The 23692-nt window shown below is 37.6% G+C and overlaps 1 protein-coding gene across 1 annotated transcript in view; it reads right to left on the bottom strand.

The window, feature by feature from the left end:
* fhod1 (formin homology 2 domain containing 1) overlaps positions 1–23692 on the bottom strand; it is a 49904-nt gene that overhangs the window by 8112 nt on the left and 18100 nt on the right. The window contains exons 12-20 of the mRNA XM_079288265.1: positions 23278–23385; positions 22788–22856; positions 11865–11891; positions 9134–9184; positions 8407–8558; positions 6825–6956; positions 5173–5318; positions 1555–2115; positions 160–315 (exon numbers count right to left, since the gene is read on the bottom strand). Of these exons, the coding sequence (XP_079144391.1) occupies positions 160–315; positions 1555–2115; positions 5173–5318; positions 6825–6956; positions 8407–8558; positions 9134–9184; positions 11865–11891; positions 22788–22856; positions 23278–23385 (1402 nt within the window). The remainder of the gene's footprint in view (positions 1–159; positions 316–1554; positions 2116–5172; positions 5319–6824; positions 6957–8406; positions 8559–9133; positions 9185–11864; positions 11892–22787; positions 22857–23277; positions 23386–23692) is intronic.

A 23692-nucleotide genomic window follows, 5' to 3' on the forward strand; every position in this document is an offset into this window, starting at 1 on the left:
GATCTTTACCTCTGTCCCCTAACAGGAAGTGATCTTTACCTCTGTCCCCTAACAGGAAGTGATCTTTACCTCTGTCCCCTAACAGGAAGTGATCTTTACCTCTGTCCCCTAACAGGAAGTGATCTTTACCTCTGTCCCCTAACAGGAAGTGATCTTTACCTCTATCCCCTCCTTGCTGATGGCGAACTCGTCAAAGTTGAGGATGGCGGTCTTGATGACGTGGACGGCCGGCAGGACAGTCATACCGATGTTGATGGCGTTGCTCCTCTTTGAGTCCAGAACCAGAATCTCAGACCTCTTTGTCTCAGGTCCTTTCTGCAACGAGACACCAGATTAATAACAGTGTCAATAACAGTGAAGAACAGTTAATAACAGTACCAATTATAGTTATCCAGACGACAGTGATTCTCTCCCACCGAGAGAACACCTCCCGCAGCCGCAGGACAGCTGAGAAAAGTAAAACCTGCAAAACACCTCCACAACAACCAAGCCTACAACTTCAAAACTGATTCACTCCATTGTCGCAGGAGCCTAAATCTCCATCTGATGACCTGGATAAGCATCTATCTCCTCAAAGCAGGATAAGAACTGAGTCAATGTGAGAGTAAGAGGCAGCAGGCAAAGCTAGTGACTGGGCCTGAGACGCTGATTGTTGGTGACTATGCTGTAAAAGATGTCAGAAAACTGTGCAGCAAGAACACCAAAATACTCTGCTTTCCGAAAGATATGGTCTCTGACATGAGAGACAAAATCCTGGACATCGTGGCTGACTATCCCACAGCGAAAAACATCATGGTGCATACAGGAAGCTGTGATATTGTGAAACAACAGTCTGAAGTTGTGAAGCGAGACTTTATTGATCTGTTAAACACAGTCAGCTCTGTCAAGGCTGAGGTGTTCATCAGTGGCCCTCTCCCACCAGTCAGAGGAGGAGATGAAGGATTCAGCAGGCTGTTTGCACTGAACAGATGGCTGTCAACTGCATGTACTGACCATTCAGTTTTTGTGTTGTTGTCTTTTTAAACAGTTTTTAAATGTTTAAATGTTTTTAGCGGCTTCTAACACCGTGCCCAGGGACAACGGTTGAAAATTAGCTTTTTTAGCTAACACTGTCACATTTACAGTCATGTTTTTATTAATGTGTGCTGTCGATTAATGTGAACTGTCCCTGTACAAATAAAATCTTAAAAAAAAGACCAGGAGGGTGGACCACATCACTCCAGTTCTGAGGTCTTTGCACTGGCTTCCTGTCCAACAAAGAATTGACTTTAAAATCCTGCTGTTGGTTTACAAAGCACTGAATGGTTTAGGGCCAAAATACATCTCTGATCTGCTGCTACCTTATGAACCATCCCGACCCCTCAGGTCGTCTGGGACCGGTCTACTTTCTGTCTTTCTGTTTCGGTCGACTATATATTCTAATGAAATAATTGTCTTCCAGCCGTTTGTATGAAGAAGACCTCACGACCCCAACAAACCCTGAGACCACGATTTATCTGTGATGAGAGATCAGCTTCCCACAATGCATCTGTTCTCCAGATGAAACCTTGTTACCTTTACGGTGGACAGTTCCTTGGCTTTGGACTCAAACAGGTGCTCCAGTCGGGACGTGTCCACGGACACTTTGTCCAGAGACGCCCACACCGTCCCACGACCGAACCGACACCGCCGAGGCCCGTCGGCCTGCTTCAGCTCCCTCCAGAACAACTTCACCGTCTTCTTCTTCTCCTTCTGAGAGGAGGACGAGGGGGGGGGAGGAGGAGCACCGGGAGGAAGGGGAGGAGGAGGAGGGGTTACACCCCCTGGTAGTGGAGGAGGAGGAGGAGGAGGTGGAGGAGGACCACCCACGCCCGGGGGGGGAGGAGGAGGAGGTGGGACACCAGAGAAGCAGGAGGAAGAGGAGTCGAAGGAGTCCATGTCCAGGACATCGATGTCCTCCTCGTCCAGCAGGTCGGAGAAGTCGAGGTCTTTGATGCGCAGAGCGGCGGCGCTCGGCTGCAGCTGGTCCCAGGCGTCGGTGGGGCCTCCGGGACGCAGGGGGGTCATCGGGGTCGTCTCCAGACGCCGAGCGTGAGTCTCAACGTCCACGCTGCTCTGCTGCCTGAGGTGACGGGTCTGATGGAGGACGATCAGGTGACACAGTGAGATCAACAGGAAACAGTCATAAACTTTTGGTGATGGTTTCAGGTTATTTTGAACTTTTAAAGTTCAACATCAGCTTCTTTAATTAGTCTTTTATAAACTAAATAAATATAAAAAACAACTAAATGTTATTCCCCTGGTGTCCACTAGAGGCATCACTACTGTATTATAGAGATAATACATGTTATTCTCTTAGTGTCCACTAGAGGCATCACTGCTGTATTATAGAGATAATACATGTTATTCTCTTAGTGTCCACTAGAGGCATCACTACTGTATTATAGAGATAATACATGTTATTCTCTTAGTGTTCACTAGAGGCATCACTGCTGTATTATAGAGATAATACATGTTATTCTCTTAGTGTCCACTAGAGGCATCACTGCTGTATTATAGAGATAATACATGTTATTCTCTTAGTGTCCACTAGAGGCATCACTGCTGTATTATAGAGATAATACATGTTATTCTCTTAGTGTCCACTAGAGGCATCACTGCTGTATTATAGAGATAATACATGTTATTCTCTTAGTGTCCACTAGAGGCATCACTGCTGTATTATAGAGATAATGCATGTTATTCTCATGGTGTCCACTAGAGGCATCACTGCTGTATTATAGAGATAATACATGTTATTCTCATGGTGTCCACTAGGGGCATCACTGCTGTATTATAGAGATAATACATGTTATTCTCTTAGTGTCCACTAGGGGCATCACTGCTGTATTATAGAGATAATACATGTTATTCTCCTGGTGTCCACTAGGGGCATCACTGCTGTATTATAGAGATAATACATGTTATTCTCATGGTGTCCACTAGGGGCATCACTGCTGTATTATAGAGATAATACATGTTATTCTCTTAGTGTCCACTAGGGGCATCACTGCTGTATTATAGAGATAATACATGTTATTCTCCTGGTGTCCACTAGAGGCATCACTGCTGTTTTATAGAGATAATACATGTTATTCTCATAGTGTCCACTGGAGGCATCACTCCTGTATTATAGAGATAATACATGTTATTCTCATGGTGTCCACTAGAGGCATCACTACTGTATTATAGAGATAATACATGTTATTCTCATGGTGTCCACTAGAGGCATCACTGCTGTATTATAGAGATAATACATGTTATTCTCATGGTGTCCACTAGAGGCATCACTGCTGTATTATAGAGATAATACATGTTATTCTCTTAGTGTCCACTAGGGGCATCACTGCTGTATTATAGAGATAATACATGTTATTCTCTTAGTGTCCACTAGGGGCATCACTGCTGTATTATAGAGATAATGCATGTTATTCTCTTAGTGTCCACTAGGGGCATCACTGCTGTATTATAGAGATAATACATGTTATTCTCTTAGTGTCCACTAGAGGCATCACTGCTGTATTATAGAGATAATGCATGTTATTCTCTTAGTGTCCACTAGGGGCATCACTGCTGTATTATAGAGATAATACATGTTATTCTCTTAGTGTCCACTAGGGGCATCACTGCTGTATTATAGAGATAATGCATGTTATTCTCTTAGTGTCCACTAGAGGCATCACTGCTGTATTATAGAGATAATACATGTTATTCTCTTAGTGTCCACTAGGGGCATCACTGCTGTATTATAGAGATAATGCATGTTATTCTCTTAGTGTCCACTAGAGGCATCACTACTGTATTATAGAGATAATACATGTTATTCTCTTAGTGTCCACTAGAGGCATCACTACTGTATTATAGAGATAATACATGTTATTCTCTTAGTGTCCACTAGAGGCATCACTACTGTATTATAGAGATAATACATGTTATTCTCTTAGTGTCCACTAGGGGCATCACTGCTGTATTATAGAGATAATACATGTTATTCTCATGGTGTCCACTAGGGGCATCACTGCTGTATTATAGAGATAATACATGTTATTCTCATGGTGTCCACTAGGGGCATCACTGCTGTATTATAGAGATAATACATGTTATTCTCATGGTGTCCACTAGGGGCATCACTGCTGTATTATAGAGATAATACATGTTATTCTCATGGTGTCCACTAGGGGCATCACTGCTGTATTATATAGATAATACATGTTATTCTCTTAGTGTCCACTAGAGGCATCACTGCTATATTATAGAGATAATACATGTTATTCTCTTAGTGTCCACTAGAGGCATCACTGCTGTATTATAGAGATAATACATGTTATTCTCTTAGTGTCCACTAGAGGCATCACTGCTGTATTATAGAGATAATGCATGTTATTCTCTTAGTGTCCACTAGAGGCATCACTGCTGTATTATAGAGATAATACATGTTATTCTCTTAGTGTCCACTAGAGGCATCACTGCTGTATTATAGAGATAATGCATGTTATTCTCTTAGTGTCCACTAGAGGCATCACTGCTGTATTATAGAGATAATACATGTTATTCTCTTAGTGTCCACTAGAGGCATCACTGCTGTATTATAGAGATAATACATGTTATTCTCATGGTGTCCACTAGGGGCATCACTGCTGTATTATAGAGATAATACATGTTATTCTCATGGTGTCCACTAGAGGCATCACTACTGTATTATAGAGATAATACATGTTATTCTCATGGTGTCCACTAGGGGCATCACTGCTGTATTATAGAGATAATACATGTTATTCTCTTAGTGTCCACTAGGGGCATCACTGCTGTATTATAGAGATAATACATGTTATTCTCTTAGTGTCCACTAGGGGCATCACTGCTGTATTATAGAGATAATACATGTTATTCTCTTAGTGTCCACTAGGGGCATCACTGCTGTATTATAGAGATAATACATGTTATTCTCTTAGTGTCCACTAGAGGCATCACTGCTGTATTATAGAGATAATACATGTTATTCTCTTAGTGTCCACTAGAGGCATCACTGCTGTATTATGTATTAAATCATCTCGAACTCCTCTCTTAGTTATTGGTCATTATAAGTAAACAGTAAGGGGGCGGGGCTTCAGGAGAAGATCTACATGCAGACAGAAGAACCTGAAACATTCGGACCTGTTGTTCTTCAGCGAGTCGGGCCAGCGCCGCCTGGGCGGAGCCTTCCAGCCCCTCTAGCTCCGCCCTGCGGGAGGCTCTGCTCTCATTGGACGGCTCTACCGAGCGCGCTCCGAAGTTGGAGAGACGCTCCAACACACGACCACCTGAGAGGAGAACACACAGGAAGTCTCTCTCAGACTACAGAACCAGCTGCACACACACACTTCAGATGTTCACACATTTAAAAATGATTCATTTGATCAACTTTGTACAAAAAGAAACTCTAGGAGATAAAGCAGTAACTTACAGAGGTGGAGAGTAACAGAGTACATTTACTCAAGTACTCTACGAAAGCATAAATGTATTGGGTTATGAATCCACAGTGGTCATACAGACAACAATAGACACGTAAGTAGTTACTCGAGTACATCTCAGAGGGAAATCTTGTACTTTTTCATCTACACTGTCTGATAACTTCAGTTCTTTTATATATTGAAATATTTGTATGGAAGACAAACACACAGCTCAATCAATTAATGGTTCAAGATGTTTTACTGTAAAACACATCTGCTGGATCCTGATGTAACGTTAATGTGGTATTAGTGCTTTGACTGGAACAGAGTATTTGTACTGTGTGGTATTAGTACTTTTACTGCAGTAAAGGATCTGAATACTTGCTCCATCAATGGTAACTGTAAATTTAACAGGCCTTCTGTCAACATAGTTTTACTCCATCCCTAAAACTACATTCATGTATTTATAGTTCATAGAGTACTACAGTACTACTACGTTCATGTATTTATAGTTTATAGAGTATTACAGTACGACTACGTTCATGTATTTATAGTTCATAGAGTACTACAGTACTACTACATTCATGTATTTATAGTTTATAGAGTATTACAGTACTACTACATTCATGTATTTATAGTTTATAGAGTATTACAGTACGACTACGTTCATGTATTTATAGTTCATAGAGTACTACAGTACTACTACATTCATAGAGTACTACAGTACGACTACGTTCATGTATTTATAGTTCATAGAGTACTACAGTACTACTACATTCATGTATTTATAGTTTATAGAGTATTACAGTACTACTACATTCATGTATTTATAGTTTATAGAGTACTACAGTACTACTACATTCATGTATTTATAGTTTATAGAGTATTACAGTACTACTACATTCATGTATTTATAGTTTATAGAGTATTACAGTACGACTACATTCATGTATTTATAGTTCATAGAGTACTACAGTACTACTACGTTCATGTATTTATAGTTCATAGAGTACTACAGTACGACTACGTTCATGTATTTATAGTTCATAGAGTACTACAGTACTACTACATTCATGTATTTATAGTTTATAGAGTACTACAGTACTACTACGTTCATGTATTTATAGTTTATACAGTACTACTACGTTCATGTATTTATAGTTCATAGAGTACTACAGTACTACTACATTCATGTATTATAGTTTATAGAGTACTACAGTACTACTACGTTCATGTATTATAGTTTATAGAGTACTACAGTACTACTACGTTCATGTATTATAGTTTATAGAGTACTACAGTACTACTACGTTCATGTATTTATAGTTTATACAGTACTACAGTACTACTACTGTCCAGTGAGCCGTCTGATCTCACCAGACAGGAAGTGGGCTTCTTCTTCGTTGGTGTCGGGAGCAGCAGCGGTCGAGCTCAGAGGTACTGAGCCGGAGGTCTTGGAGTACAACTTGTCCAACAGAAACTTCTTGTCGGTGGACAGAGTACTGCTCGCTGCAGACACAGAGGATCACATGGTGACAGGAAGTCTGAGGGACATCCTTCAGAATAAAAGCAGCAGCTGACTCATTGGTTAACATCTCCTTTCAGAGAATCACCTGAAATATAAAATGTATTTTATCTCTTTTATTCAGAGAGAGAAAAGTCACTGAGAGCTGCTGCAGGTCCAGAGTCTCCTCACGTCGCTGTGTAATCATATTAATACAAGAATTCACACTGAAAAGCATATTTTGAATGCTGGCGAGTTAATAAGAACAAAAGGCAGCTTTCACTGCTAACAAACCAGAATGTGGCCTTCAGAGCAAACTAACTGATCTAGAAAAGACATTTTAAATGATCACATTTGTTTTAGTGGTATTGTTTGTTTCGTTTCTCGTATCGGCAGATAAAAGAAATTTAGTAATCGGGAAGTAAACATGGAATCAGAACATCTTCATGTAAAATATACGACACACTTTATAAAATATCCATTTATCGAAAAACAGTTTATGAATACTATATGAATCTAATTCAATCAGAGTAACTATAGTATTATTAATACTATAGTAATACTATAGTAATACTATACTTTCAGGCAGTGATTCTCAACTGGTGGGTCGCGGACCCGTTTTCAGTGGGTTGCGGGCCTTTGCCTGACAAAAAAAAAAAGTTGTGATTTTATTTTGAAGGGCATTTTTTATGCAGCGGAATTATTCCAGCATTTATGGCACTTTATCAGCGGTGCAGGAAAAACACCGACCAATGCGTTGTGAATCACGTCACGTGATGCAGCTCAGCCAATCAAATATGAGTATTGTGACGAGTTTCCTGAGTGAGATGTACAAACACCGTGACACACTGGGAGAGACGAGGACACAGAGAGCAGAGCAGGACTGTTGAAGTGTGAAAGTCAAATCATAGAACGATCTCCAAAAGAGAGAAATGTCCAGAGAGACCAGAGCCATTATACTCTGACTGGACAGACTCATAGAGGTGAATTCTTCCAACACTACTTTCTCTTTTTGGAAGATGAGAAAAATATAATATCGTGTCTTCATCACTTCACCCTGAATGAACTGGATTTAAAGCTGCAGGGCAATTCAGTGAACATAATTTTTCTAAAATATATTTTCTTAAGTAATTTATTCTTTAATCCAGCCGTTATTTTACTTGAAATGAGAAGAACATTTATTCATGTATTTATAATCCATCCAGTTAAATTTGAAAAATGAGAATAATATTTGTTAAAATATAATTGATGTACTTTCTTTATTTGATTTGGCAGTTGTTTACTACACAGAGACGTTACTACTACTGCACTTCTTGAATATAGATATACCCAAATTATTTGGGTCGTGGGTCGCGGCTTGTCATTAAGGGGTGATGGTGTGTCCCGCAGCCAGACCAGTTGAGAACCACTGATTTAAGGAGACGTGAACGTGATGTCATGAATGAACATATTTACGTTTTTCACACGGGTCACTGCTGCCCTCCTCAGCAGACTGCAGAGTCGGGGTGATGATGTCATCAGACAAGGACAGCCTGGACTGGCTGAGGTCTTTACTTCTTCTCTTCTTCTCCAACTGAGTGGCTTCCAGGCTGCGTAGGAAGGTGTCTCTGTAGAGGGCGGCAGGAAACCAGGTGAGACGGAGCCAACATTGCCGACACGCTGGATCATCATCACTTATTGATTTTATTAATATCATGTGTCTTCATGTTCAGACTCAAACCAGAAACAAGTGTCTCATAGAGCTCCTTTAAATGCTTTTTAAGACATCTTCAGTAGGAAACAATGAGTCGCAGACAGGAAGTGAGGCCGTGTTGAGGGACAGACCGACATGTTGACGGTTTGAGGCTGAACACGAGAAACATAAAGAATTAATACTTTTATTTCGAGGTCTGCAAAAAAACAGCTGCAGGCAGATTAAAGACCAGAGATTAGACTCCACCCATCAATCAGGAACTATAAGGACCAGAGATTAGACTCCACCCATCAATCAGGAACTATAAGGACCAGAGATTAGACTCCACCCATCAATCAGGAACTATAAGGACCAGAGATTAGACTCCACCCATCAATCAGGAACTATAAGGACCAAAGCACACGCGCACACACACACACACGCACGCACGCACGCACGGCCAGCCTCCCTCCAGCTCCCAGCATGCAGTGGGGCTGCAGCTGTACTTACTGAAACCTCCTCAGAACCGGTTTGTCTGGATTTACATTACAGTCATCTGAGCTGCAAAGACACACACACACGTTTTGTTCGGTTCCTCAGAACAAACAAAGAATGAAGTGATATCAGTGCTGCAGACAGTGTCAGAATAACATTTTCATAAAAGTTTTGATTTGTGGTCAAAACCACACGTTTACTTTAATTTAAGTATTTATATCAGTTACGATGTTAAAGTCTGCGCGTTCTGCCACGGTGTCCTCATGAGAGGGACCAGTTAAAGGACCACTTAGAGCAGTGATTCTGAACTGGTAGGTTGCGACCCAAAAGTGGGTTGCGGACCCGTTTTCAGTGGGTCGCGGGCCTTTGCCTGAAAAAAATATGAACAAAAATCGTGTGCTTTTATTTTGAAGGGGATTTGTTATGTCCTTAACAATTCCTTGTTACTCCTTAACAATATTTGGCATTAATGGCTTGTAATGCCAATATCAGCAGGGGATAAACTGAAAACTATACCTCTGTCAAATGATACTATAAGTAGGCGAATTGTGGTCATTTTACATTACAAATGGACGAATCTACAGACATAGTTTTACTCGTTTACGTGAAACATGTGTGGGATGGGGACAGGAACAAAAGAGAGCTCCCTACTACTACCACTGAGAGAACCAGTCAAAGGACCACTGAGAGAACCAGTCAAAGGACCACTGAGAGAACCAGTCAAAGGACCACTGAGAGAACCAGTCAAAGGACCACTGAGAGAACCAGTCAAAGGACCACTGAGAGAAACAGTCAAAGGACCACTGAGAGAACCAGTCAAAGGACCACTGAGAGAACCAGTCAAAGGACCACTGAGAGAACCAGTCAAAGGACCACTGAGAGAACCAGTCAAAGGACCACTGAGAGAAACAGTCAAAGGACCACTGAGAGAACCAGTCAAAGGACCACTGAGAGAAACAGTCAAAGGACCACTGAGAGAACCAGTCAAAGGACCACTGAGAGAACCAGTCAAAGGACCACTGAGAGAACCAGTCAAAGGACCACTTACAGACCCACTCAAAGGACCACTTACAGACCCACTCAAAGGACCACTTACAGACCCACTTAGAGAACCAGTCAAAGGACCACTGAGAGAAACAGTCAAAGAACCAGTCAAAGGACCACTGAGAGAACCAGTCAAAGGACCACTTACAGACCCACTCAAAGGACCACTTACAGACCCACTCAAAGGACCACTTACAGACCCACTTAGAGAACCAGTCAAAGGACCACTGAGAGAAACAGTCAAAGGACCAGTCAAAGGACCACTGAGAGAAACAGTCAAAGGACCACTCAAAGGACCACTTACAGACCCACTTAGTGAACCAGTCAAAGAACCAGTTAAAGAACCACTTAAAACCTTTTAAACTCTAGCCCGATTTGTAGGCCTCTGCTCGAAAATGGCATACCCATACTAAAGAGACTTCAATTCTGTAACTACAAGGTCTATTTGAACAATTGTTGATGCTATAATCAGATAACACTTGCGAGATTGTTCAGTTGGTAATATTGTGTATATGTTGCTGATTAATATAGTACATGAAGATATTACACAGCTCGAATTAAAAATATTCAGGTTCGCCTGAAAAAAAAAGCACTTTTATTGATATGTTTTTGAAATAATGCAGCTGAGAGCCTAAAAACTCTCCCAAATCATAGCACAACCGATCAGTAGTCCTAGAATACAGTTTGGCTGGGATACAGTGATACATCCAAATACAGCCGTTTGGCATCATTTTGAGAGCCAGGGTCCTCTGAGAGCCTGTTTCTGGCTCTCATCCATGGGATATTCTCGACGAATTCCAGTTGCTGTGTGTGTATGTTATTTTTGTGATTATTCATAAACGGTAAGCAGATACCAAAGATTTTTTCCGGTGAAGGGAACTGTTGTTGCCGTTGTTCACTCACAGCTTTGTACTGGTTTCACGGAGAGAAAAACCGAAGGCATTTATGGGGTCTGCGTCGAATGCTAGGCGATGTACGGATTAGCTGTATAGCTGTTAGCATGGTGTTTCAATATCGAAACTCGGTAAATAAAACGCCGATTTGTGGCCATGAATATGTGGGTTTATGCCACATTTTCTAGTTGCTTATATTAGTAGTGTGTAAAAACACACTCCAAACAACTTAAAGAACCAGTCAAAGGACCACTTAAAGAAACAACGGATAAAAACAGTATTTACATTTCGCGGGATTTTATAAAGAAGGATGATTCATTTTTAAATGTTTAGAAAATACGTTTTTTTTATTTTTTTTTATTTATTTTTTTTATTCTATTATATGTTATATGTTCATGTCTATATTACACTGTGGGACTGCAAGAAACGGCATTTCAAATTTTCTGTATGCATAACACATGTGGAAACTTTGACAATAAAGTGAACTTTGAACTTTGAACTTTGAACTTGAAACAGGAAGTCATAAAAATCTACATTTGAGTAAATATTTAGCAGCTAAATCTTTTAGTTTACAGAATGCTCAACCTCCCAAGACCTTCTCAACTGGTCAACTCTTGTTGCTTCAGACTGTTTCAACATTTAAGTTTGTTTTCTTGGTTCACGAACAACATGAAACTTTAAATCAACACTTGAACCCCTTACTGGAGATCCATGACTAAAATAAGTGATCTATATAAACTAAATTATCTTTAACATCTGAAGATTCAAAATCATAAGTATTCACAAAGCAAGAGGAGGCGTGTACTTACCAGAAGAGTGAGTCTGCCTCCCCAGAGCTGGGGGAGGAAGGGGGGAGGGAGGGAGGAGAGGAGAGGAGAGGAGAGAAAAGACGGAGGAGGAAATTAGAGGAACAACATTATGCTATTCATAATGTTATGATTGAGACAGACTTTCTTCAATGATTCTATGAAACTGAAAACCTAAAACATATAATTGCTGAAAAATAAACCAGAAACCCTAACCCAGAAAAGATCCAGATATAATCTAAAGACAAACCAGAAAAGATCCGGATATAATCTAAAGACAAACCAGAAAAGATCCGGATAGAATCTGAAAATAAACCAGAAAAGATCCGGATAGAATCTGAAGATAAACCAGAAAATATCCAGATAGAATCTAAAGACAAACCAGAAAAGATCCGGATAGAATCTGACGATAAACCAGAAAGATCCAGATAGAATCTGACGATAAACCAGAAAGATCCAGATAGAATCTGACGATAAACCAGAAAAGATCCGGATATAATCTAAAGATAAACCAGAAAAGATCCAGATATAATCTAAAGAAAAACCAGAAAAGAGCCGGATATAATCTGAAGATAAACCAGAAAAGATCCGGATAGAATCTAAAGACAAACCAGAAAAGATCCAGATAGAATCTAAAGATAAACCAGAAAGATCCAGATAGAATCTGAAGATAAACCAGAAAAGAGCCGGATATAATCTGAAAATAAACCAGAAAAGAGACGGATATAATCTGAAAATAAACCAGAAAAGAGCCGGATATAATCTGAAGATAAACCAGAAAAGAGCCGGATATAATCTGAAGATAAACCAGAAAAGAGCCGGATATAATCTGAAGATAAACCAGAAAAGAGCCGGATATAATCTGAAGATAACCCAGAAAAGAGCCGCATATAATCTGAAGACAAACCAGAAAAGATCTGGATAGAATCTGAAAATAAACCAGAAAAGATCCGGATATAATCTAAAGACAAACCAGAAAAGATCCGGATATAATCTAAAGACAATCCAGAAAAGATCCAGATAGAATCTGAAAATGAACCAGAAAAGATCCGGATATAATCTAAAGACAAACCAGAAAAGATCCGGATAGAATCTAAAGGCAAACCAGAAAAGATCCGGATAGAATCTGAAGATAAACCAGAAAAGATCCGGATAGAATCTGAAGACAAACCAGAAAAGATCCGGATATAATCTAAAGACAAACCAGAAAAGATCCAGATATAATCTAAAGACAAACCAGAAAAGATCCAGATATAATCTAAAGACAAACCAGAAAAGATCCGGATATAATCTGAAAATAAACCAGAAAAGAGCCGGATATAATCTGAAAATAAACCAGAAAAGATCCGGATATAATCTAAAGACAAACCAGAAAAGATCCGGATAGAATCTGAAGATAAACCAGAAAAGAGCCGGATAGAATCTGAAGATAAACCAGAAAAGAGCCGGATATAATCTAAAGATAAACCAGAAAAGATCCGGATATAATCTGAAAATAAACCAGAAAAGATCCGGATATAATCTGAAAATAAACCAGAAAAGAGCCGGATATAATCTGAAAATAAACCAGAAAAGAGCCGGATATAATCTGAAGATAAACCAGAAATGAGCCGGATATAATCTAAAGACAAACCAGAAAAGATCCGGATAGAATCTGAAAATAAACCAGAAAAGAGCCGGATATAATCTAAAGACAAACCAGAAAAGATCCGGATAGAATCTGAAAATAAACCAGAAAAGATCCAGATATAATCTAAAGACAAACCAGAAAAGATCCGGATAGAATCTGAAAATAAACCAGAAAAGATCCGGATAGAATCTGAAGATAAACCAGAAAAGATCCAGATAGAATCTAAAGACAAACCAGAAAAGATCCGGATAGAATCTGAAGATAAACCAGAAAAGAGCCGGATAGAATCTGAAGATAAACCAGAAAAGAGCCGGATATAATCTAAAGATAAACCAGAAAAGATCCGGATATAATCTGAAAATAAACCAGAAAAGATCCGGATATAATCTGAAAATAAACCAGAAAAGAGCCGGATATAATCTGAAAATAAACCAGAAAAGAGCCGGATATAATCTGAAGATAAACCAGAAATGAGCCGGATATAATCTAAAGACAAACCAGAAAAGATCCGGATAGAATCTGAAAATAAACCAGAAAAGATCCGGATATAATCTAAAGACAAACCAGAAAAGATCCGGATAGAATCTGAAAATAAACCAGAAAAGATCCAGATATAATCTAAAGACAAACCAGAAAAGATCCGGATAGAATCTGAAAATAAACCAGAAAAGATCCGGATAGAATCTGAAGATAAACCAGAAAAGATCCAGATAGAATCTAAAGACAAACCAGAAAAGATCCGGATAGAATCTGACGATAAACCAGAAAGATCCAGATAGAATCTGACGATAAACCAGAAAGATCCAGATAGAATCTGACGATAAACCAGAAAAGATCCGGATATAATCTAAAGATAAACCAGAAAAGATCCAGATATAATCTAAAGAAAAACCAGAAAAGAGCCGGATATAATCTGAAGATAAACCAGAAAAGATCCGGATAGAATCTAAAGACAAACCAGAAAAGATCCAGATAGAATCTAAAGATAAACCAGAAAGATCCAGATAGAATCTGAAGATAAACCAGAAAAGAGCCGGATATAATCTGAAAATAAACCAGAAAAGAGACGGATATAATCTGAAAATAAACCAGAAAAGAGCCGGATATAATCTGAAGATAAACCAGAAAAGAGCCGGATATAATCTGAAGATAAACCAGAAAAGAGCCGGATATAATCTGAAGATAAACCAGAAAAGAGCCGGATATAATCTGAAGATAACCCAGAAAAGAGCCGCATATAATCTGAAGACAAACCAGAAAAGATCTGGATTGAATCTGAAAATAAACCAGAAAAGATCCGGATATAATCTAAAAACAAACCAGAAAAGATCCGGATATAATCTAAAGACAATCCAGAAAAGATCCAGATAGAATCTGAAAATGAACCAGAAAAGATCCGGATATAATCTAAAGACAAACCAGAAAAGATCCGGATAGAATCTAAAGGCAAACCAGAAAAGATCCGGATAGAATCTGAAGATAAACCAGAAAAGATCCGGATAGAATCTGAAGACAAACCAGAAAAGATCCGGATAGAATCTGAAAATAAACCAGAAAAGATCCAGATATAATCTAAAGACAAACCAGAAAAGATCCAGATATAATCTAAAGACAAACCAGAAAAGATCCAGATATAATCTAAAGACAAACCAGAAAAGATCCGTATAGAATCTGAAGATAAACCAGAAAAGATCCGGATAGAATCTGAAGATAAACCAGAAAAGATCCAGATAGAATCTAAAGACAAACCAGAAAAGATCCGGATAGAATCTGACGATAAACCAGAAAGATCCAGATAGAATCTGACGATAAACCAGAAAAGATCCGGATAGAATCAGAAAATAAACCAGAAAAGATCCGGATATAATCTGAAAATAAACCAGAAAAGAGCCGGATATAATCTGAAAATAAACCAGAAAAGATCCGGATATAATCTAAAGACAAACCAGAAAAGATCCGGATAGAATCTGAAGATAAACCAGAAAAGATCCGGATAGAATCTGAAGATAAACCAGAAAAGAGCCGGATATAATCTGAAGATAAACCAGAAAAGAGCCGGATATAATCTAAAGATAAACCAGAAAAGATCCGGATATAATCTGAAAATAAACCAGAAAAGATCCGGATATAATCTGAAAATAAACCAGAAAAGAGCCGGATATAATCTGAAAATAAACCAGAAAAGAGCCGGATATAATCTGAAAATAAACCAGAAAAGAGCCGGATATAATCTGAAGATAAAGCAGAAATGAGCCGGATATAATCTAAAGACAAACCAGAAAAGATCCGGATAGAATCTGAAAATAAACCAGAAAAGATCCAGATATAATCTAAAGACAAACCAGAAAAGATCCGGATATAATCTAAAGACAAACCAGAAAAGATCCGGATAGAATCTGAAAATAAACCAGAAAAGATCTGGATATAATCTAAAGACAAACCAGAAAAGATCCGGATAGAATATGAAAATAAACCAGAAAAGATCCAGATATAATCTAAAGACAAGCCAGAAAAGATCCAGATATAATCTAAAGACAAACCAGAAAAGATCCAGATATAATCTAAAGACAAACCAGAAAAGATCCAGATATAATCTAAAGACAAACAAGAAAAGATCCGGATAGAATCTGAAGATAAACCAGAAAAGATCCGGATAGAATCTGAAAATAAACCAGAAAAGATCCAGATATAATCTAAAGACAAACCAGAAAAGATCCAGATATAATCTAAAGACAAACCAGAAAAGATCCGGATATAATCTAAAGACAAACCAGAAAAGATCCGGATAGAATCTGAAAATAAACCAGAAAAGATCCGGATAGAATCTGAAGATAAACCAGAAAATATCCAGATAGAATCTAAAGACAAACCAGAAAAGATCCGGATAGAATCTGACGATAAACCAGAAAGATCCAGATAGAATCTGACGATAAACCAGAAAGATCCAGATAGAATCTGACGATAAACCAGAAAAGATCCGGATATAATCTAAAGATAAACCAGAAAAGATCCAGATATAATCTAAAGAAAAACCAGAAAAGAGCCGGATATAATCTGAAGATAAACCAGAAAAGATCCGGATAGAATCTAAAGACAAACCAGAAAAGATCCAGATAGAATCTAAAGATAAACCAGAAAGATCCAGATAGAATCTGAAGATAAACCAGAAAAGAGCCGGATATAATCTGAAAATAAACCAGAAAAGAGACGGATATAATCTGAAAATAAACCAGAAAAGAGCCGGATATAATCTGAAGATAAACCAGAAAAGAGCCGGATATAATCTGAAGATAAACCAGAAAAGAGCCGGATATAATCTGAAGATAAACCAGAAAAGAGCCGGATATAATCTGAAGATAACCCAGAAAAGAGCCGCATATAATCTGAAGACAAACCAGAAAAGATCTGGATAGAATCTGAAAATAAACCAGAAAAGATCCGGATATAATCTAAAGACAAACCAGAAAAGATCCGGATATAATCTAAAGACAATCCAGAAAAGATCCAGATAGAATCTGAAAATGAACCAGAAAAGATCCGGATAGAATCTGAAGATAAACCAGAAAAGATCCGGATATAATCTAAAGACAAACCAGAAAAGATCCGGATAGAATCTGAAGATAAACCAGAAAAGAGCCGGATAGAATCTGAAGATAAACCAGAAAAGAGCCGGATATAATCTAAAGATAAACCAGAAAAGATCCGGATATAATCTGAAAATAAACCAGAAAAGATCCGGATATAATCTGAAAATAAACCAGAAAAGAGCCGGATATAATCTGAAAATAAACCAGAAAAGAGCCGGATATAATCTGAAGATAAACCAGAAATGAGCCGGATATAATCTAAAGACAAACCAGAAAAGATCCGGATAGAATCTGAAAATAAACCAGAAAAGAGCCGGATATAATCTAAAGACAAACCAGAAAAGATCCGGATAGAATCTGAAAATAAACCAGAAAAGATCCAGATATAATCTAAAGACAAACCAGAAAAGATCCGGATAGAATCTGAAAATAAACCAGAAAAGATCCGGATAGAATCTGAAGATAAACCAGAAAAGATCCAGATAGAATCTAAAGACAAACCAGAAAAGATCCGGATAGAATCTGACGATAAACCAGAAAGATCCAGATAGAATCTGACGATAAACCAGAAAGATCCAGATAGAATCTGACGATAAACCAGAAAAGATCCGGATATAATCTAAAGATAAACCAGAAAAGATCCAGATATAATCTAAAGAAAAACCAGAAAAGAGCCGGATATAATCTGAAGATAAACCAGAAAAGATCCGGATAGAATCTAAAGACAAACCAGAAAAGATCCAGATAGAATCTAAAGATAAACCAGAAAGATCCAGATAGAATCTGAAGATAAACCAGAAAAGAGCCGGATATAATCTGAAAATAAACCAGAAAAGAGACGGATATAATCTGAAAATAAACCAGAAAAGAGCCGGATATAATCTGAAGATAAACCAGAAAAGAGCCGGATATAATCTGAAGATAAACCAGAAAAGAGCCGGATATAATCTGAAGATAAACCAGAAAAGAGCCGGATATAATCTGAAGATAACCCAGAAAAGAGCCGCATATAATCTGAAGACAAACCAGAAAAGATCTGGAGAGAATCTGAAAATAAACCAGAATAGATCCGGATATAATCTAAAGACAAACCAGAAAAGATCCGGATATAATCTAAAGACAATCCAGAAAAGATCCAGATAGAATCTGAAAATGAACCAGAAAAGATCCGGATATAATCTAAAGACAAACCAGAAAAGATCCGGATAGAATCTAAAGGCAAACCAGAAAAGATCCGGATAGAATCTGAAGATAAACCAGAAAAGATCCGGATAGAATCTGAAGACAAACCAGAAAAGATCCGGATAGAATCTGAAAATAAACCAGAAAAGATCCAGATATAATCTAAAGACAAACCAGAAAAGATCCAGATATAATCTAAAGACAAACCAGAAAAGATCCAGATATAATCTAAAGACAAACCAGAAAAGATCCGTATAGAATCTGAAGATAAACCAGAAAAGATCCGGATAGAATCTGAAGATAAACCAGAAAAGATCCAGATAGAATCTAAAGACAAACCAGAAAAGATCCGGATAGAATCTGACGATAAACCAGAAAGATCCAGATAGAATCTGACGATAAACCAGAAAAGATCCGGATAGAATCAGAAAATAAACCAGAAAAGATCCGGATATAATCTGAAAATAAACCAGAAAAGAGCCGGATATAATCTGAAAATAAACCAGAAAAGATCCGGATATAATCTAAAGACAAACCAGAAAAGATCCGGATAGAATCTGAAGATAAACCAGAAAAGATCCGGATAGAATCTGAAGATAAACCAGAAAAGAGCCGGATATAATCTGAAGATAAACCAGAAAAGAGCCGGATATAATCTAAAGATAAACCAGAAAAGATCCGGATATAATCTGAAAATAAACCAGAAAAGATCCGGATATAATCTGAAAATAAACCAGAAAAGAGCCGGATATAATCTGAAAATAAACCAGAAAAGAGCCGGATATAATCTGAAAATAAACCAGAAAAGAGCCGGATATAATCTGAAGATAAACCAGAAATGAGCCGGATATAATCTAAAGACAAACCAGAAAAGATCCGGATAGAATCTGAAAATAAACCAGAAAAGATCCAGATATAATCTAAAGACAAACCAGAAAAGATCCGGATATAATCTAAAGACAAACCAGAAAAGATCCGGATAGAATCTGAAAATAAACCAGAAAAGATCTGGATATAATCTAAAGACAAACCAGAAAAGATCCGGATAGAATATGAAAATAAACCAGAAAAGATCCAGATATAATCTAAAGACAAGCCAGAAAAGATCCAGATATAATCTAAAGACAAACCAGAAAAGATCCAGATATAATCTAAAGACAAACCAGAAAAGATCCAGATATAATCTAAAGACAAACAAGAAAAGATCCGGATAGAATCTGAAGATAAACCAGAAAAGATCCGGATAGAATCTGAAAATAAACCAGAAAAGATCCAGATATAATCTAAAGACAAACCAGAAAAGATCCAGATATAATCTAAAAACAAACCAGAAAAGATCCAGATATAATCTAAAGACAAACCAGAAAAGATCCGGATATAATCTGAAAATAAACCAGAAAAGAGCCGGATATAATCTGAAAATAAACCAGAAAAGAGCCGGATATAATCTGAAAATAAACCAGAAAGATCCGGATATAATCTAAAGACAAACCAGAAAAGATCCAGATAGAATCTGACGATAAACCAGAAAGATCCAGATAGAATCTGACGATAAACCAGAAAAGATCCGGATAGAATCTAAAGACAAACCAGAAAAGATCCAGATATAATCTGAAAATAAACCAGAAAAGATCCGGATAGAATCTGAAGATAAACCAGAAAAGAGCCGGATATAATCTGAAAATAAACCAGAAAAGAGCCGGATATAATCTGAAAATAAACCAGAAAAGAGCCGGATATAATCTGAAAATAAACCAGAAAAGAGCCGGATATAATCTGAAAATAAACCAGAAAAGAGCCGGATATAATCTGAAAATAAACCAGAAAGATCCAGATATAATCTAAAGACAAACCAGAAAAGATCCAGATAGAATCTGAAAATAAACCAGAAAAGATCCGGATATAATCTAAAGACAAACCAGAAAAGATCCGGATAGAATCTGAAAATAAACCAGAAAATATCCAGATATAATCTAAAGACAAACCAGAAAAGATCCGGATATAATCTAAAGGCAATCCAGAAAAGATCCAGATATAATCTGAAGATAAACCAGAAAAGATCCGGATAGAATCTGAAGATAAACCAGAAAAGATCCGGGTAGAATCTGAAGATAAACCAGAAAAGAGCCGGATATAATCTGAAAATAAACCAGAAAAGATCCGGATATAATCTGAAAATAAACCAGAAAAGATCCGGATATAATCTGAAAATAAACCAGAAAAGAGCCGGATATAATCTGAAAATAAACCAGAAAAGATCCGGATATAATCTGAAAATAAACCAGAAAAGAGCCGGATATAATCTGAAAATAAACCAGAAAAGAGCCGGATATAATCTGAAAATAAACCAGAAAGATCCAGATATAATCTGAAAATAAACCAGAAAAGAGCCGGATATAATCTGAAAATAAACCAGAAAAGATCCGGATATAATCTGAAAATAAACCAGAAAAGAGCCGGATATAATCTGAAAATAAACCAGAAAAGATCCGGATATAATCTGAAAATAAACCAGAAAAGAGCCGGATATAATCTGAAAATAAACCAGAAAAGAGCCGGATATAATCTAAAGACAAACCAGAAAAGATCCGGATATAATCTGAAAATAAACCAGAAAAGAGCCGGATATAATCTGAAAATAAACCAGAAAAGAGCCGGATATAATCTGAAAATAAACCAGAAAGATCCGGATATAATCTAAAGACAAACCAGAAAAGATCCAGATAGAATCTGACGATAAACCAGAAAGATCCAGATAGAATCTGACGATAAACCAGAAAAGATCCGGATAGAATCTAAAGACAAACCAGAAAAGATCCAGATATAATCTGAAAATAAACCAGAAAAGATCCGGATAGAATCTGAAGATAAACCAGAAAAGAGCCGGATATAATCTGAAAATAAACCAGAAAAGAGCCGGATATAATCTGAAAATAAACCAGAAAAGAGCCGGATATAATCTGAAAATAAACCAGAAAAGAGCCGGATATAATCTGAAAATAAACCAGAAAAGAGCCGGATATAATCTGAAAATAAACCAGAAAGATCCAGATATAATATAAAGACAAACCAGAAAAGATCCAGATAGAATCTGAAAATAAACCAGAAAAGATCCGGATATAATCTAAAGACAAACCAGAAAAGATCCGGATAGAATCTGAAAATAAACCAGAAAATATCCAGATATAATCTAAAGACAAACCAGAAAAGATCCAGATAGAATCTGACGATAAACCAGAAAGATCCAGATAGAATCTGACGATAAACCAGAAAAGATCCGGATAGAATCTAAAGACAAACCAGAAAAGATCCAGATATAATCTGAAAATAAACCAGAAAAGATCCGGATAGAATCTGAAGATAAACCAGAAAAGAGCCGGATATAATCTGAAAATAAACCAGAAAAGAGCCGGATATAATCTGAAAATAAACCAGAAAAGAGCCGGATATAATCTGAAAATAAACCATAAAAGAGCCGGATATAATCTGAAAATAAACCAGAAAAGAGCCGGATATAATCTGAAAATAAACCAGAAAGATCCAGATATAATATAAAGACAAACCAGAAAAGATCCAGATAGAATCTGAAAATAAACCAGAAAAGATCCGGATATAATCTAAAGACAAACCAGAAAAGATCCGGATAGAATCTGAAAATAAACCAGAAAATATCCAGATATAATCTAAAGACAAACCAGAAAAGATCCGGATATAATCTAAAGGCAATCCAGAAAAGATCCAGATATAATCTGAAGATAAACCAGAAAAGATCCGGATAGAATCTGAAGATAAACCAGAAAAGATCCGGATAGAATCTGAAGATAAACCAGAAAAGAGCCGGATATAATCTGAAAATAAACCAGAAAAGATCCGGATATAATCTGAAAATAAACCAGAAAAGATCCGGATATAATCTGAAAATAAACCAGAAAAGAGCCGGATATAATCTGAAAATAAACCAGAAAAGATCCGGATATAATCTGAAAATAAACCAGAAAAGAGCCGGATATAATCTGAAAATAAACCAGAAAAGAGCCGGATATAATCTGAAAATAAACCAGAAAGATCCAGATATAATCTGAAAATAAACCAGAAAAGAGCCGGATATAATCTGAAAATAAACCAGAAAAGATCCGGATATAATCTGAAAATAAACCAGAAAAGAGCCGGATATAATCTGAAAATAAACCAGAAAAGATCCGGATATAATCTGAAAATAAACCAGAAAAGAGCCGGATATAATCTGAAAATAAACCAGAAAAGAGCCGGATATAATCTGAAGACAAACCAGAAAAGAGCCGGATATAATCTGAAAATAAACCAGAAAGATCCAGATATAATCTAAAGACAAACCAGAAAAGATCCGGATATAATCTGAAAATAAACCAGAAAAGAGCCGGATATAATCTGAAAATAAACCAGAAAAGAGCCGGATATAATCTATAAATATAAAATAGCCTTTAATCTGCAGCATCGTGGTTGCTGTAGCTATGTCACCATGAATCACAGTACATCTACTCCACTTACTTGAAACTGGTTTTAGTCTCCGTCTTGTTGTTGAGCTGCTCCTGGTGAGGGAGGTCTGAGGAAGACGAGCTGCCCCACACACACACACACACACACACACACACACACACACACACAGTAAAGACTCTCCAAACATCGTTTTCTGCCAGTTCATTCCTTGTGTGCATCTAAATACTGTGTGTGTGAGATAGATAGGTATATATATAGGTATATATATATATATAGATAGGTATATAGATAGATAGATAGATAGATATGTATATATATAAAAAATGGGAGTCAGCATTTAGAAAGTGATGAATGATTCCTGTTCTGTTAATAATGAAGCTTCAGTCTTTTGAACCTGAAACACCAGACGAGACCAGTTGGCACATTAATGAGCTGAACAGATGATCTCAGAACATTAAATCACATGACGATACGCTCACATGACTCCATGATCTGAAGCCTGTAGGGGGCGCTAACATGTCAGCAGGTCTCAGTTACAGACCTGCAGGAGGCTGAAGGCTCCTCAGATATGGAGCTGGTTTTGGAGAAGAGCCTGGACCTCCTGCTCAGACCCAGAGCTGACATGTGGTGGCTAAGGAAAGAGCGACTCCTAGTGGTCCAGACCCGCCAAGGGAAGGAGGAAGAGAAGGCGGGAGGAAGGCAGGAAGGGAGAGAGACACCAGTGATCAGAGACAGGAAACACCAACACCAGAAGAGACCCAGAACCAGAAGAGACCCAGAACCAAAACCCAAATCCCAGACCCCAGACAGACATGCAGAGAGCGAGATCCCAACTATTATGGATTCCTTTACAAGTTATTGTTTCATCTATAAAACATCAGAGAACTGAGCCTCAACTGATGTCATCAAATAGTTCCACTGCAGTACAAGTATATACTGTGTATACTCGTATACTA

The sequence above is a fragment of the Melanostigma gelatinosum genome, assembly GCF_949748355.1.
Source record: "Melanostigma gelatinosum genome assembly, chromosome: 2".
Lineage (NCBI taxonomy): Eukaryota > Metazoa > Chordata > Actinopteri > Perciformes > Zoarcidae > Melanostigma > Melanostigma gelatinosum.